General features: G+C 37.3%; 2 protein-coding genes across 2 annotated transcripts in view; both read left to right on the plus strand.

Moving 5' to 3' along the window:
* Positions 1–1,233: 1,233 nt before the first annotated feature.
* ehd4 (EH-domain containing 4) lies at positions 1,234–12,394 on the plus strand. Its single transcript, XM_079458673.1, has 6 exons — positions 1,234–1,674; positions 3,200–3,376; positions 4,584–4,681; positions 6,976–7,388; positions 8,757–8,921; positions 10,290–12,394. The coding sequence occupies exons 1-6, from the start codon at positions 1,445–1,447 to the stop codon at positions 10,845–10,847; spliced, it is 1,641 nt and encodes a 546-aa protein (XP_079314799.1). The 5' UTR covers positions 1,234–1,444; the 3' UTR covers positions 10,848–12,394.
* A 283-nt stretch (positions 12,395–12,677) lies between these two features.
* The window catches only part of sptbn5 (spectrin, beta, non-erythrocytic 5), a 31,787-nt gene continuing 26,949 nt past the window's right edge, over positions 12,678–17,515 (plus strand). The window contains exons 1-6 of the mRNA XM_079458674.1: positions 12,678–12,816; positions 13,705–13,844; positions 15,464–15,631; positions 15,852–15,962; positions 16,486–16,643; positions 17,053–17,281. Coding sequence (XP_079314800.1) covers positions 12,795–12,816; positions 13,705–13,844; positions 15,464–15,631; positions 15,852–15,962; positions 16,486–16,643; positions 17,053–17,281 — 828 coding nt within the window. The 5' untranslated portion in view covers positions 12,678–12,794. The remainder of the gene's footprint in view (positions 12,817–13,704; positions 13,845–15,463; positions 15,632–15,851; positions 15,963–16,485; positions 16,644–17,052; positions 17,282–17,515) is intronic.

Here is a 17,515-nt window from a genome sequence, read left to right on the forward strand (position 1 = left end):
CGAAATTGAAAAAGATCTTTTGGTGATGGGTGATCTATTTTTAGAGTGTCGACACAGGCAGACTGTCCCCAGTGGAAATAACGCCCCTGATAATTTATAACAAACTAACATAATAGATCAAGTTGACTATGTCACAACAATTTCAATGTGTTGCTTTAACAACTATCTGGTCAAAGTTACACGAATTTATTAAATAATTATACTTTAAACTTTAACAACATAAACATTTATAACTTACATTTTGACTATACTGTAAGTATGCATATTAGTAATGGAGCGATAGTTTTTTAGTACAAACTAGTTTCCTAGTGCGCTGCTTCGTTGACCTCTCGTCTGATACAGGATCACGCATTGAAAAGATTAATATTAAATTTCTGACATTCATTCATGGAATTTATTATAATATCAAAATTTCACTAATATAGCTTCGCACAACTGACAGGTCGTCGAGCGTCATTTTTATACAGGTGACGTCATAGCTGAGCGAGAGTTAAATAAAGCGCGGTGTTTATTTTATTGCTTGAGATTTTGATGAAGAGGTCTTGTTGGTGCAATTATTTGTTAATTATTATGTAGAATTATTTTAAAATGTTATGCATTATTTTCGTTTTGTTAGTTGCAGTCCATGTGCAGTAGTTTGACATCTGTCTACCGAGAAACTAACATGCTAAAATCTCAAACGTTCACCCTTTTAATTTATTTTAAACTTTAATGTCACGATTTCTCAAGCTGATATCAAAGTATGTTACATTTGCATTTGTTTTATATATATATATATATATATATATATATATATATATATATATATATATAATATTTTACGGCATCTGCTGGTTAACATACAGACCGCATGGTGGCGTTAATGTACAACTCTGACAAAGTTTAAGGGCAACAGACAGAGCGGAGATGCGACTTTTAGTCATTTAAACATGGTTTTGCAATGTGTGCTCGTATAAAACAAGGATTTATATTAAACAGATATGCGGTTAATTTGTCAGTTATTTATCTTCAACATAACAGCTAACGTTAAATCAGCGGCGTATTGTAGTCCATTTAAATAATGCCACGACAAGAACGAGTTTCGTTTACCTTTGTTTCGCACCTATCAGCAATATTTCACAACTTACAGTAGTCAGTCAAGCCAGTGCAGATTCGGGGCCAAACGCGCGCCTTAAACCCGCCCTCATCAGCGAGCGTTCCAGTGTTAAACCCGTGCGTCACTGTACCTCATGCATATTCATAAAGCGTCAGAAGAAGCCGCGTCACTTAAGAAAACAACGCAGGTGAGGTCACGGATACTGCATCACAGCTGGACCGTACGAGCAGAGGACTGTTGACCGTCTGCTGTCACGTCCTGAAAACAAAGTCAGTTTTGAATTCCTCGAATGAAAAAGGGAACTAACTCCGTGTCGCGGATAAAAAGAGATTTAAGAGGAACGACAGCATGTTCACTTGGGTAAATAAGGAACAGGGTGGCAGGAACAAAGAGGGCGACATGTTTCAGACGGTCACAGGAGGACTTCAAAGTCTTTATTCTAAGAAACTGTTGCCTTTAGAGGAAACGTATCTTTTCCATGAGTTTCACTCACCGGCGCTGGAGGAGGCGGACTTCCAGAGCAAACCTATGGTGCTGCTGGTCGGCCAGTATTCCACTGGGAAAACGACGTTTATAAGGTAATGCATTGATTTAGTAAATCCGTAAAGTCTGTGTAATTCATTTTATGCGAAGTCACAGCAAGTAAGTTCTATGTAAAAGCTAAGAATATATTGGTTGTTCAAGTGATATTTCATACACACATATATGTCCATGCACGTGTAAAATTGAGTAGAGCCATACATTTTCATTTAGCAGACGCTTTTATCCAAAGCGACTTGCAGAGAATTCAGGGAGCAATAAAACAATAGGTGCTCATACAAAGTTACTAGTCCACAAAAGCAGAGCAATACCTGTTGAGGGAAAGAGTACAGTCAGCTCTTTGTGGTTACTGACGGCAAAGCCTCACAGGGAATGTGTTTAAACGGCATATGCCAGCTCACACTGCCCATTCATCCGTGGAGTGATTCAGAAGCCTGGAGAGTGGGCAAATAAAACGATCATTCTTCTTCTTATTGACTTTATGACGGTCGATATGTTCCCTGTTTGATGTCATTGCTGAGTCTCAATCTCAAGGCAGAAGTCTAAGAATGAATGCGAGATCCGATTGCCATATCAAATTGACCCTTAATTTAGAACCAGCTTGTTTGTAGACAGCATAGGACATTAAGAATGACGTAATTACAAATTGTTGAATGTTTATGGTTATTTTTACACATTACTCGTGCGTATACATTAGAGACCATTAGTTTACACAAATGCACACTGGTATATTTTAATGGATGTACTTGAAAGGACAGTTCACTCAAAAGTAAAAATTTCAACATATCATCATCGAGTTACAAATCTGAGAAAGATATTTGGAAGAATGCTTCTTGCCTCAAATTTACTACCATGGTAACAAGTGAGCCAGAAATTTTTGCTTTCCTACATGTTTTAAGATATTCTTTTGTGTTTTACATAACAAATCATTTTTATACCTAGTCAATGGTGGCCAAGAACTGTTTGGTTACAAGCATCTTCCAAATATCTTTCTCTGTGCCAACTTGACGATGAGTAAATGAAGACTTTTTATATTTTGGGGTGAACTGTTCCTCTATGTTTGTATAAGTGTTTTTTGTGCCACACAATTTCATTGGTCCTATCCATTTTTCAGCATTAGCCAATTTGACTCTGTGCTTCACAAAGTTTTTCTTCCGTTACACATGCAGTAATGAGACAATTGCACCCCACTATGAACGTATTCTGATTTATAGCTCCCCTATGTTTATGTATAATTGTAATGGCATTCTGTGTTTCTTTGCTTGGAAACCTTTGACACTTTCTCATCCTCTCACAGGATGTGGTAAGGTTCTTTGGTTTGGTAGTATCAGGAAAAGCAAGACTGATGACTTGGTCTGTTTTTACATTCAGATGTTCGCCCAACGTTTAGGGGGACACTCATGTGGTCCGCTGTTTAGCTTTGATTTTGACATTGCATTGTCTCAACATAAAGCCTAGGATTCACATTATGATTTGCTGTTGGCATGTGGCGTCACATGATCATCAGGCCTCTCCACTAAGTAGTGCTTTAAAATTAATGGTTAACCTCTCTCTCTCCCGCAGATATCTTCTAGAGCAGGATTTTCCGGGGATGCGAATCGGCCCTGAACCAACAACAGATGGATTCATTGCTGTGATGTATAATGAGAACGAGGGGGTTGTACCCGGCAATGCCTTGGTTGTTGACCCCAAGAAACCTTTCCGCAAGCTCAATGCATTTGGAAATGCTTTCTTAAACAGGTGATGGTGCTTATGGTGTTAAATCTTATAGTTTTTTGTAAAATGGGGCTGAAATACTATTCTACCCAGATTTGCTTGCAGAAAAATGGGGTTAATTGGTAATGAGGTCAATTTATAACCATTACACTGTTTATAAGATGTTCTGTGAAACCTGACATTTCGGATGTAGGCACACATTCTCCGTCACTATATACAGTAACAGGCTTTCCATTGCCAAAACCATTTTCAGGACCAGTTCTTCCACTACCAGAGGTCAGGTATGCTTTGTTTACAGTAAAGTAAACAAAGGTATAAAAGTTAAGGTATAAAAGACTACGCATTCAAAGTAAATACGCAATGTCAGAGTGCTTTGTAGTTGAACAGTTGTGTAATTTCCACTCAAGCAGATTAACATGTCATATTTTTAAATAGGAAAGCATTTCATTCTGACGCCCATTCAATTCTTCCTCTCATCCCACGCAGTGCAGTATTTCTATTACGGACAAAAATTCCCCTTTTAGTTTTGGGCACCTAAAGCTTCTAAAAGTTTTAGTGTTTAATTTTAGCATCTAGAGAGTTGGTCAAAGGTCTTTTTCCTGTTTGCTGGATATTTATGTGGAGGGGAAACGGGTAAGTATTTCTTTGACAGTGACCACTAGAAAGGTCACTTTACAGGGGACATCTCCTCTTCTCCAGAGGAACCCAGAAACAATGCACTTTCTTTCCTGTGGATCTCGTCGTGCGTCATGTGATGGCACGATTGGGCAAAGCAGTTTCTTTTTCTTTTCTCTTGCATCTGTATTTTTTTTATAAAACAGGCATATATTATTATCTTGAAAATGAAACTTGCTTCGTTGCTTAATTTCACAATGTGTCGTGCTTTGCAGATGGCGGTTGATGTTTTCTCGCAGATTTTGCAATTTCCTTTTAGGTTTTATAAAAAAAAGCATTTTCACTTGAAGTTGTGCAGTCGTGTAATATGTATTCTAACTTCATAAGCATACTCCTATACTATCTTAACATGGAATCATTCAAAAATGACTATGTAACACTGCATATCTAGATTTAATCTCTAGAGTATTTCCAAAGTTAAAAGCTTCTAGGCTGTAAGTGTATCTCAGCTGTTTTGCTGTTCCATGATTTGTTTATACCAAATGTTGTGTCACTTTTTAAGTTTGTTGTGCTTACATACAGTAGGGTAATGCAAACTCTCCATTTATCTTATCAGGTTCATCTGCTCACAGATGCCTAACCAGGTTCTACAGAGCATTAGCATCATTGACACCCCAGGGATACTTTCTGGAGAGAAGCAGCGCATAAGCAGAGGTCAGTGGCTGCATACAGTGGCGCATTGATGTACACTGCTTTGTTTCTTTTTACAACAGCTTAAATCACGACACAACCAATCAGAATCAATGACCCTAACTAACCGTTTTGTAAATTTCTGGGTGTACTATACCTTTAATGGTACCCCTTCAGAAATCTTTTTAGAGCTGTATAACACAAATCAAGCGCATAGAATTCATTCTGGCAGGTCACGTGAGTCAAGCTCACATCAGCTGATCCACATCTACCTATAGAAATATGACGCTATCTCAGCTAGTGTTTTAAATTAATTCAGCTATCAGCAGCGTTAAGAACTAATGACTAATGATTTGTTTGTTCTGTTCTGTTTACCCTAAGCAGGGCTATTCTGACAGAAATATTAAGAAAATATTTTGGTCATATAAGCCCATAACAGCACATTTGCGGGTGTGATAACAGTTAAACAGAAAGTGTACACATAAGAAAAAATTTGTATACTAAGTCATGTATAGGCTTCATGAAGTCTTAGTAATGTCACGTGACATTACGCTGCTTATCGTTGCAGAAATCTTCATCCCAAAGTCTTTGTGTCTTGAATATAATGACATTACTGCGTGCCAACTGGTTCAGTCCCTCAGTAATCCCTCAGGACGTGGGGACTGTTTCCAGCATAAGGAACAGTCATACCGCTTTAGTCATTAGTTTTCATTTCAGTCACCAGATTCGCATCTGTTTCTTTGTAAACTTCCTCTATCGTTTCCATGCCCGTCTCGTTACGTAGCAACAACAGACATGCTGGAAACCCTGATAAGCTTGCGTGATGTTATGAAGTCAGCATTTCTCACTTTCTTTTTCCTCATGTCTCAAGCTCAAGCTTGCCAAATCTGCTTCAAGGGTTACATCAGCGTTCTGGAACCTCAGTATGTAGCTAGTGTGTCACAGGGTAAACAATTAACACAACATGTTTGTAATCCCAGCATGCATTATTTTATTTGAACTCTAGAAGAAGGATGCTGCCAGGCAATTCACAAAAGTTGCGAGGTGTGGGTCTGTTTATGATGTGCACATTGTGTTATCTTTAAAAATGCACGAATGTGCGTAAAGGGCCTGCAGGCTGCAGATTAGGCCCGGTGGTGGAGTGGTAGGATGGTGCAGATGTACAGGCGCTGCTTTGGGTTTGACGGATAAGACACATGGGCGTTGCACATCTGTTCCTGCTTTAGCTCCGTTTCCATTTCTCTACCATTTTTTGAGCATGTACTGTACAAAATTGTGCTTGTGGGTCTATGGAATATGACTTTTAACTAAATCTAGTTTAGAAATTGACATGAGTGGCATGAATAGTGTGTTAAAAGGCTTGAAATCAGGACACCGTATTTGTGTTAACTCTTTTTTTTATTTTTTATAATTCATTTAGGGAATGTTTTCGGATAGACCAAGTTGCCTTGCATGCAACAGCATTGATGGTTCTCACACTTTCAGCTCTGAGCTCCGCCTTAATAAAATCTTGGCAGAGATTTTTGTAACATTTTATAGCAATATGTAATCCGTGCCATTGTCGTTGGAGAAGCATGATTTCCTCTGTTGGGAGGCTGGATAAGCAAGTCATAGTGTAAAAAAAGATTTTTATCAACCATTGCACTGAAACTCAGCCAATAAGTCCATAATGGGTTTATAATGAGACGCATGCATCGCTAAGTCTATGAAGACCGATGTGCTGGACATTTCTCTAAGGTTCCCATGGTCACACAGGGTCACACAGGGTCATAGACCTGTGCACCGATACACAGCTTGAAAACTGATCTTTACATTTGACGCTGTGTCGTACAGTTTCAGAAAGGTTGTTTTTAATACATGAGAAATGAATGTGACAATTCTACAGGCAAACAACACATTTTCCAGTCATTATATTTCAATTCAAATTATTTGTGTTTTTTTGGTACACATTGGTTGAATGTATAAGTAGCCATGCAGAGATGTTGGGCACAGGAACTCACAAAAAAGAGGAAAATGTAAATGCAAGGTTAGCAAAGGCTAAAATCTACTGGCAGCCTTGAAATATATTTTATTAAATTTATATGAAGTAATGTAAAATCATTGCTGTCCTTCTGTAACCTTTGATGTTCAAATTAGCTGTTTTTTTGGAAATGGAAGAAACACTGTACTTTTAGGGTGACTAATAATAATGATTTCTGGCAGAAAATTAAAATCACAAAATCTTTATATACAAGGCTTTCAGAAGGACCGCAGTGATATGTAATCACACATAAACCCATCGATCGACAACTTCAACTCAATGTATTTTCTATCAACAGGCTACGATTTCTCTGAGGTTCTGCGTTGGTTTGGAGAGCGGGTGGACCGTATCATCCTCCTCTTTGATGCACACAAACTGGACATATCTGACGAGTTTTCTGAAGCGATCAAAGCTTTCCGCGGACAGGATGACAAAATCCGTGTGGTGCTGAACAAGGCCGATCAGGTGGATACTCAACAGCTGATGCGGGTTTATGGCGCACTGATGTGGTCACTGGGAAAGGTGATCAATACCCCAGAGGTGGTAAGAGTCTATCTGGGATCTTTTTGGGCCAAACCTCTCCAAAACCCTGAAAACCGTCGCCTGTTTGAAGCTGAAACACAAGATCTCTTCAGGGACATCCAAAGTCTGCCCCGTAACGCTGCGCTGCGTAAACTGAATGACCTCATCAAAAGAGCTCGCCTTGCTAAGGTGAGCTTTTTAAACAGTTGCCTTTTTAAAAGTATGGGCACCACTGCATAGAGGTGCACAATTTATTATTGTAACTGCGTCTTAACACTTGTGTCAAACAAGTCTCTTTTAAACAATGTGTTTAGTTATATAACAGTTATATAATCAAGGGTTCATTTTTTTTTTATAATACAGTATAATACATAGTTGATTATAAACAGTATTACCTTCAATTGTAGTATCACCTTTATTTTATAATAGAATTTTAATGGAATGTTATTATAACAGACTGACCTATGTATTTAACCCCAAAACTTTCCAACAACACTGCCCATTGTCTGTTTTGTCTTGTGCTTGACCTCAGTTTAACCACTATTGTATTTGGCCATCCGCCCTACGCAAACGTTTACACTGTGCCACATTAACCTCTATCAACACACACCTGGTTACGTATTGCACTTATATCTGGTCACCATAAACAATTCCTTCACGGAACCACGACGCAAAGTGTCTCTTATCTCTTCCGCAATATTTTCCAAACACGTCCAGCAAACAGGAATTCTGCAGCCTTATGCTTGCGTCTTCCTGCAATGCGAGGCAGTTAAACACACTCTCCATCTCCTGGAAAGGCCCAGAAAAGTCCCTTTCCGTGGTACAAAGGAATGTGTGTAATGTGTGCTCTAGGAGAGCACCGCCCTTATTTTTCCTAACCTCTCCACCCCCTTCGTCTTGCCACTTGTCATGGTTACGCCATCGCCCTCTCCCCCTCTGCCAGTCAGTCGTCCAGAAGAGGAATAAACACGGCATGGAAGGAAAAAGCCAAGCCTTGTTTTGGATCACTTCCTCCATATTGAGGAAAACGGTTGTGTAAATACTCCTTTTTCGAGTGTTCCCTTTAGCAAGGGCGTTTTCAAGGTATAAACACGTAGTGTTTGGTTATGCAACCGGTTTGGCGAAGCAAGGGTGGATATTTTGCAAATCTAAGACAAATTGTCAACACCAAACAATGAGACTGATATTGATCCTGTATTGTAATAATGGAACATCAAGCATTTTTTGATAATACAGTCATTCTTAATGTTTTTTCACACAAGTGTACATGCTGCATCTTGAATTAGGCTTTCTAAAATGCCTGGTCTTGTCATACCAACTGACCCATCATACCATATAGCCAACACCATGTTACGATTGTTTACATTGAATGCATAGATGCTCAAGTTAAAAGGCTCTAAAATCACTAAAGGTTAATAAAGGGGATAATGAAACGAAACACTTAAGAAGAACATCATGAAATATTTTCAATCAAACCCTAACCCTGTCAATTAATACAATTGATTAAGATCATCATAAAATGAACATTCTAAATGTAACATGCCATATGTCTTGTAGGTGCATGCTTACATCATCAGTTACTTGAAAAAGGAAATGCCCACTTTGTTTGGAAAGGAGAAGAAGAAAGAGGAACTGATCGCTCACCTGCCTGAAATCTATCAGGTGCTGCAGAGGGAGCATCACATCTCACCTGGAGATTTCCCTAACGTCGCTAAAATGCAGGTAAGACTGTTATGTCCTAAATAAGGGGTACATTACAGTTTAGATATTGATATACTGGCTGCTAATGAAGAGTATATACCGTATGCTTTTCCGAAAAAAAGAGATACATTGCTTCTGCGACTTCTGCTTATTTATTTATAACATCATCATTAGCCTGCAGCTGTAGCTTTGAGGAATGTTTTCTTTGCATTGTATCTTATGACCGAATTCCAGCCCTGCTATTGTCTGTTGTCCAGGTAGAGGCAGTACTTTCATTTGGGCAGGTCTGAGAATGTTTATCCAGCATATTACACTGCCGTGTTCAGCATTGACTAACAATTAGCCGTTGATCAGAAATTACATTGCAAAATAAGAGCACTTAAAAAGCACTGCAATGGTTGTAAATTATACCAGTGATTAAGGAGGAAACTTCATCTGACTACTGCAAATGTCTACAGTGGAATATTATGCAAAAGAATTGTGTTAGACCACGCTATCCACAGAGCAGATCATACTGGTTCCAGGCAGCACTGGAAAGATAAAGACTATGCTCTAAATAGACAGAGCGACATTGATTAGCTCCAGCATTATATAACCAAAATAACCACTTCGGCTTCTTTCTTCAGCCCTGATGTTTATAAATCAATGGCGTGTCCTGAATGATAAACAGAATTAAAAACAATAATAACAAAACATTGAACAAAATTATGTTCTAAATGTTTGGGGTCACTTGAGTGAATTTTTCTCTTGATCTTACAAATCTTCTAGTCTGAAGATATAGATGCACGCGCTGGCCGACGTTAACTTCCGGTCTGTGTATAAACATTGATTTTATATTTAATTTATATTAATCAATACTATTATTTTATTGTTTATTATTTGTATTAAATAAATGTTAGGCTACTCAACAGTTATTGATTCTTTGCGGAAGTCTAACTGAAGTTAAGTTTAAATGGTCTATATGCTTATATTACTGAAATTAGTTTTGTAGACAAAAAGGTAATAGTGCAATCATATTTGTTTCTTTCATTGCAAAAGAAACATAGAAATGTTTTAGAAATGTTTAACCTTGACTGAATTATGAAGAAAAATTTGCCAATAAGTGCACAGCATAGATAGGAGCTTCAATACTGTTAAACACATGTAAGAAATTGTGTGATAAAATGCCAAGAGAACATTCCTGCAAATGGTTTCTACATTGCATATGAGTTTACTATAATATATTCTAAAATGTAAAAAAAATGAAAACCGAATAAGAGATCCTAACTTTTAAATGGCAGGATTTAACAAAAAATATATAACCTGACATGTTTCACATGTTAAATTAGTAACATCAGTCACTTTAATTCGACATTAAATTGTCTCTGTCATTCATATCTATCAATGCAGGAACAACTTCAACACTATGACTTCAGCAAGTTCCCTTCCTTAAAAGTGAAGTTGATTGAATCTGTGGACAGGATGTTGTCCACCAAGATCTCAGGTCTGCTGAACATGATCCGAGAGGAGGAAAGCAAACAGCCAACTCAAATGGTAATGGGCGGAGCTTTCGAGGACTCCAGTGAAGGGCCATTCGGCCACGGCTATGGTGAGGGTATCAGCGCAGGGGCCGACACTGAAGATTGGATCGTGAGTCGCGATAAGCATCGCTACGATGAAATCTTCTACACCTTGATGCCTATTAATGGTAAGGTGACGGGTATCAATGCCAAGAAGGAGATGATGAGTTCTCGCCTACCCAACACTGTACTGGGAAAGATCTGGAAGCTGGCAGACTGTGATAAGGACGGGATGCTGGATGATGAAGAATTTGCATTAGCTCAGTATCTTATTAAGATCAAATTGGAAGGATTTGAGCTCCCCACAGTGATACCAAGTCACCTAGTGCCTCCGTCGCACAGGAAGAACACCACTGCGGATATTTTATACAACCACCAGGAGGATTGAATGCTTTAGCAACTTCTGGCCATTTATAAAGGTGCCTTATTAATCAGAATATCTATCATTCAGCTGCTAGAGCAAAGGGGCCGTCAAATCTGAAAGACAAAATGGAAATAAAATGTATTTTGAAAGGGATGATGTTTTATTGGTTAAGCCATGTTTAAGGTCTAAATTAAGCAGGTTTTGAGTAGGTTGAGTAGGATTAAATTTATTGCAGAACTGAATGCATAATGTTTAATATGTTTGCAATCTCAGTGTTAGGGAATAACCCTGATCCCCTTATATAATGACACATAAAGTGTGCATAAAAGCAATCATAAAACATATGATGTATAAACACCATCATAGAGGTCACTGACAAAATGAGGATATCCCAATCATTCTTAAACAATATACGTTACATGTCCAGGAATGTTACTTGGGTATTAGTTCGTTTTGCAGCACAATATTATATTTTCCATCTAAATCTAGATTCAAGGTTTTCCTGGATTTTTGCATCATAATCATGAATTAGCACATTAAAACCTATTTGTGGACATTTTGTAATGCAGGGAACAGTTTTTAGTTTTCATGATACAATTAAAAAGTTATATTTCAATATGTTACACAATGCATGTTAGATAATGTTCTGTGTGTTTTATGTTCTGAATTTAATTAAATGACTTAATAAACTGAAAAGATTTTTATTTACAGTACCATTATATGGTGTCATGAAATAAAGAAAAACTTTCCCCATGTTATTTTCAATGTCTGTTTAATATTTTTGTCCGACACTGAAGTCCAAAAATCCAATGAAGTCATTTATTTTTAGTTGATATTAGCATACATTTAGGGAAATTTAACAAAAAAATATTTCAGTATTAAAGAGAGACATTAGTTGCCCAGTATCACAATTTTCTCCTGCTGGTGTTTTTGATAGGAGCTTGTTTCAGATATCAAATTGTCAAGCATTTTCTTTTCCATGTTCTTTAAAACATAATTTTAATGTTTGTTTGGATTCAATATTTTAACACACATTACTGACAGTAACTGATACGTTTGCCTTTGAGAACAAAGGACTTGTTACATTGATAAGTGATGAAAAACCCTGTCGTGAAATCAGGTTTCATTATAACTCCAGTACGTTGTAAATATCACAATTGTGTATGTCTGTCACAGTTACACTGCTTTCATATATATATTTTAAATACTATTGATTATTAATAGATTATTGTGAGAGGTGGACTATATTAACTGGACTGTGCACCTGTTTGACATGGGGTCAGTTCTGTTGGTTCTGTCCTCAGCACGAATGATTTGTGTTTTTGTGCAAGAAACTAGTGACATTACTGTAAAAACATTGCAGCCCTACTGTTTTTGGCACTTCTACTACATATGTTTGACATTAGACTTTGCATCTAAGGTTTAAACATATGGTTTAATGAGCCTTTAAAATGTGTGGGAATGTGTCTTTCAGCCACATGTTAATGTGTAATTCATTGTAAAAAGATGACAATTGAATATATCCTTTTATATGGAATAAGGGAATGTAATAAATAGCATTTTTAATGACATGTTTTTGTTTGACCCTTTCTTATTTTGATATTGGCACGGAAAGCAGACAAAGCTGAATTGTATGTGCACTAATTGAATGAGAATTATTTCTGCTTATTTAACCATATAAATCCATTAAAATCCCATCCCTGTGACATGACAATACCTGGATGAGACTGTTGAGAGTTGTGTTCTGCTGAACTGCATAAAATTGTGAATATAACCACGACCTTTACCCCTCTAGTAACCGAACGTAAGGTGAGTGAATTACCCTCCCTTACACTACATTACCCACAACAGCTTCAAAGTTCAGTTCACTTCTCAAGACTGATCAGTCTCAAAGTGGATTTATTTCGGATTACTCTCCAATTGTGAATTTTCTTATGATGAAAGTTTGTGGTTAGAGACCGCGTTAAAGAGATGAGGGCAAATCTTGTGAGGGGTGAGTGAATTGACAGTTTGCACTTGCACAGTAATGATGTGTTTTTTAAATGCTTTGCTACAATCCACCTCTGTTGTTAAGCTTGAATCCAACACTGACAAGTAAATTATAAATGAACGTAGTTATACTTGTACTTTGATGCCTTTGTTATAGCTATGAGATGGAAAAATCTGATGCTTTTGAATACACTATATTAATACACATTTATGTTTTTCTTGATTATCTCTTTATATATGATATTTAAATGCATTTCATATTATAATGCACATTCTTAGGTCAATTGTTTTTAACAACAAACACAGTGTATATTTGTCCCTATACATTTAATAAAAACTTCTACAACGTTAACGTGTATTACTCAAAAGTGTTAATTTAAGGGCTTAGAATTTAGACAGTTTAACACGTGTATATTTATATATAAGTATATAATACTTATATATTTATTTAATGACCAATATTGAGATTTATTTTATTCAAACCATAACCATTTTGGAAAAGCTAGGTATTTTTACAACGCCGTAAATATGTCTGTAAAGTCAGACTTGAAGTACATAAATCGTCCCCAGGAGAGGTGAGATTACCTTAATTGCCCTTTCACTTCCTCCATAACCCCAGATAATAATTTCTAACTGAATTATCTCTTACCGTGTTCAGCACTTCTCCCAATGACAGTTTGCTAAGACTATATTCATACGTTTTCAGCAGATTCATTTGAGAAATGCAAAATCATAGGTCTCATTAATCATGTGTGCAGATTAATATTTAATCTCATTTTGTGTGAGTATATAGTGTTAAGAAACAAGTGCCGGACATGGTTTTAACGTCTGTGGTGCAGAAATGTGACATTATTCCATCTCTAATACATTTACATAATTTTTTCTTTATTAGGTGCTAACAAAGTCGAGATGTCTCGCCAAGGAGATGGAGAAGAGTCGGATGGGCGATTCCGAGAGCTTCAGGAACAGCGGATGATGGTGCAGAAGAAGACCTACACCAAATGGATGAACAGTGTTCTCTCAAAAAACGGGGTATGGGCAGGTCAATGCAGAATTCAATATCGGCACAAAAAACACAAATATTCTAATCAACATTTTTGTACGAGTGTGTGTTTATCTGTTGACATTGCAACAATGGAGTTGAGGTGTAATATAAAGTTACTGAACCTGAAACCATTCTTGTGACTTTTATTTTACAATGTGAATTGTTCATTCCAGCATGATTATATCTAGATATGAACCCTTGAACCCGGTTGGAGTCATAATTATTTTTATCATCGACGATTACCATCTATAACCTTTGAGTAGTCTCATGACTACATTAACTACAGTTAATGTAGTTTCTTTTTTAAGGAATTAGGCTTCTCAGGGCCAGTCGGGTCGAGTTTAAAAATAATCGATGAAAGCTGCGATGGCAGGCATGCAGGAAGGAAAACTCAATAGTTAATTTTTAGACACAGTCGTGAAAACCTTTTGCGCTGGAGAAGAAAAGTGCAGTGTAGAAGATTTACCACAAAATGCATTGTCTTACCCATCACATCACCCATTGTATGTTAAACTTAGGAAGAAAAATGCACTGCCTTGTTCACCCTCACATAAAATGTACTTTAGGCTGATATTTCCATACGAGTTCCAGGTTTAGCAATTGTGAAAATGTCAATAGTTTTCTAAATCCTCTCAAAAATATTTACTGACATTCTGTGAACCGTCTAAGAGACTGGACTTACTCATTACAACAGGAAGACGTTAGAACAGAAAAGTGATTCGACATTGACTTTCCCTGGCTTGTTAATGCAAAGAAGTATATTAATAGCAGGGCTGCCTAAAAGGAATGATATGTGTTTTGAATGTTTCCCTTTCCTTTTCCTCTTCCGTAGTTGCTGCTGTGTATTGTTCTTTATCAAACAACATCGTTCATAACATGTTTATTATATAAGGTCATACCGATCCTTAAAAATACACTTTGGCTAAACACATAGCAAAGATGCTTGCTCCACACCATTACATGTGTAACATTATAATTGTACTTCATGTGCTGTTTTATTAATGATTGATCACCAGTTATATGTTGTTAATGGTAACGTGACATAGCAGGTCATCCTTCTTGCTCTTACTAGATTACAAAAGCTGAAAAACAAAATGGCTCAGAATAATTGAAAAGAAATATGTGCATGGGAACTACAGTACATCTCTGAGGATCTACCCGGGGAGCAGGGTGTGCTCTAAACTCTCTCAGTTTATTCCCTGGGTAAACTGAGATTATTGGAAGCAGTAAGTAGATCTGCTCAGAGACATTAGATTCCCACAACACGTGGATTAGGGAGTGGCTGCAGTACTCCAGCGTGAAAACAGACAGTAAAACGCGTGGCTTGACTGAGAGGTGTGTGAGTCACTCCATAGTGGAATACAGCTGCAATTAAGCAAAACTGTGGAAAAGCCAGCTCATGGATTCTGTCTGAAACGTACGGTGCATATAGGCCTAATGCAGAAACATTCTAGCTTTCTGGTCCTGCTTTACTGGTGTATATGTATATTATGTATATTTTGAAAACTAATTTTGAAAAGTGTCTAAGAAGAGTACCACAGAAAATCACAATGGGTGGGTGTACAAAAATGTGTTTAATTCTTTTTAATGTGTATTTACATTCAAGGAAAATATCATCTTGACTGATGTATATACTGAGCTGAGAACTGGTGTGCATCTTGTGCGACTTTTGGAACTCATCTCTAAGGTTAAACTACCCACTCCCAGTCGACGCACACTACGAGTTCACTGTCTGGAAAACAACAGCATTGCTATTAACTTCCTTAAAACCAAGGTACTTTTGAAACTATCAAATTAGGGGAATTAAAAAAGTACAAAACAAATTAAATTAAATTGCCTCTTTCAAACCATCTTTCCCACGATACAATAACATCATATTCTTATGTAATTTCAGAGCACTTTAAACTGTGAACAAACAGTTCAAACCTTTAAAATACCCGATATACAAGTACATTCAAGAATAAATCTAATTTTCTCTGTTTGTCCTTCTTTAGGTACGGGTAGATTTGATTGGTCCAGAAAATGTTGTGGATGGAGACAGAACCCTGATCCTGGGCCTCATTTGGATTATCATTCTTCGATTTCAGATTGGATCCATAGTTGAGGTGGGTTTAGTCCTACCTCAGATTTTAGGGCCAGATTTACAAACAGCTTGTGACAGCGCAAAAGTTAAAAAATTACTGTGGGTATTTACTAAAGACACGCAGTGAAATTTAGCATTGAAAAGGCTTTGAGACAACTGTTTTTGCCACTGACCTTGCATATGCATTTGTACGTTTTTTCTTTAGACACAAACTTTATGGGAGGAGAGTATTTAAATGAATCACGTTTTCTCCGTTTCATCGTTCTGGTATTTGCAGCTTTATTTAACACCCATAAAAGTATATCCTAAACCCTGCTCCTGGTAGATTGCCTAGGTCATTATGGGAATGAGATATTGCACCTACTACTTTATGTAGTAAATCACTCGCAGAAATTGTTTTATATTGTCTATTGAAACTATATTGCCCTGTTTAGTAAATCTGTCCCTAAGGTTGCAATTGAGCTTTATTATGAATATCATTATGACACAAAGGCGAGCAAGACACGTATTTGCCACTTTGTGCTAACATTCTGCTTCTGTTTCAGGTGGACGGAGCTGTCAGTGGTGCTCGGCGCTCAGCCAAAGAAGCTTTATTGATCTGGTGTCAGCGTAAGACTGCTGGTTACACCAATGTAGATGTGCAAGACTTCTCCAGCAGCTGGAGAGATGGATTGGCCTTTAATGCTCTTATTCATGCTCACCGGTAGTTCCCTTTTATGAATTACGTAATTATTGCAGAGAATAAATAACCGTAATTTTTCATAAACCACAATGGGTTACAGTCAATATTTAAAGGGAACTTTCAACCAAACATTCTTTCATCACTTTTTCACCTTCATGTCTTCTATATCTTTCTGACTCTTTCTTCTGTGGAACACAAAGGACAATATTTTGAGAAATGTCTCTTGTGTTCATACAATGGAAATCAATGGGGGACAACGTTGTTTGGTTACCAACATTCTTCAAAATATCTTCATTTGTTTTCTGCAGAAAAAAGAAAGTCATACAGACATGACATGTGCATCTTGTAAATTGTAAAACTTCAACTTTTTAGGTGAATTATCCCTTTATTCTTTCTTAGTCATAGACATGTTATGATTATGTTATTACAGGCCTGATCTGTTTGACTACAACCGACTAAGCCAGGAGGATGCAAAGAGAAATCTGACCCATGCTTTCAGCCTGGCAGAGAATGAATTTGGTATAATGCAGCTCTTGGATGTGGAGGACATCATGGTGCCCCATCCTGATGAGAAGTCCATCATGACTTACGTCTCTCTGTACTACCACTACTTCTCCAAAATGAAGCAGGGCCAAACTGTCCAGAAGAGGATAGCCAAGGTCGGTTCACAAACACAGCTTATGTAATGATGTAAAATGGAATGGACAGCCTTATTACTATTGCCAATGCTTACAGTTAGCAAACTGGTAAAAATCTGAACTCACATATTAAAGTTTTGCATTTTACCTTGTCTTGCACTGAATGTGAGGGTGTTTACAAATCCACATAACCCACATTTGGGTCATGTGAACCATTGGCACCCTCTGTTTGTGAAAGATTATACTACATCGGCT

Source organism: Barbatula barbatula (genome assembly GCF_947034865.1).
Source record: "Barbatula barbatula genome assembly, chromosome: 6".
NCBI classification, from domain to species: Eukaryota; Metazoa; Chordata; class Actinopteri; order Cypriniformes; family Nemacheilidae; genus Barbatula; species Barbatula barbatula.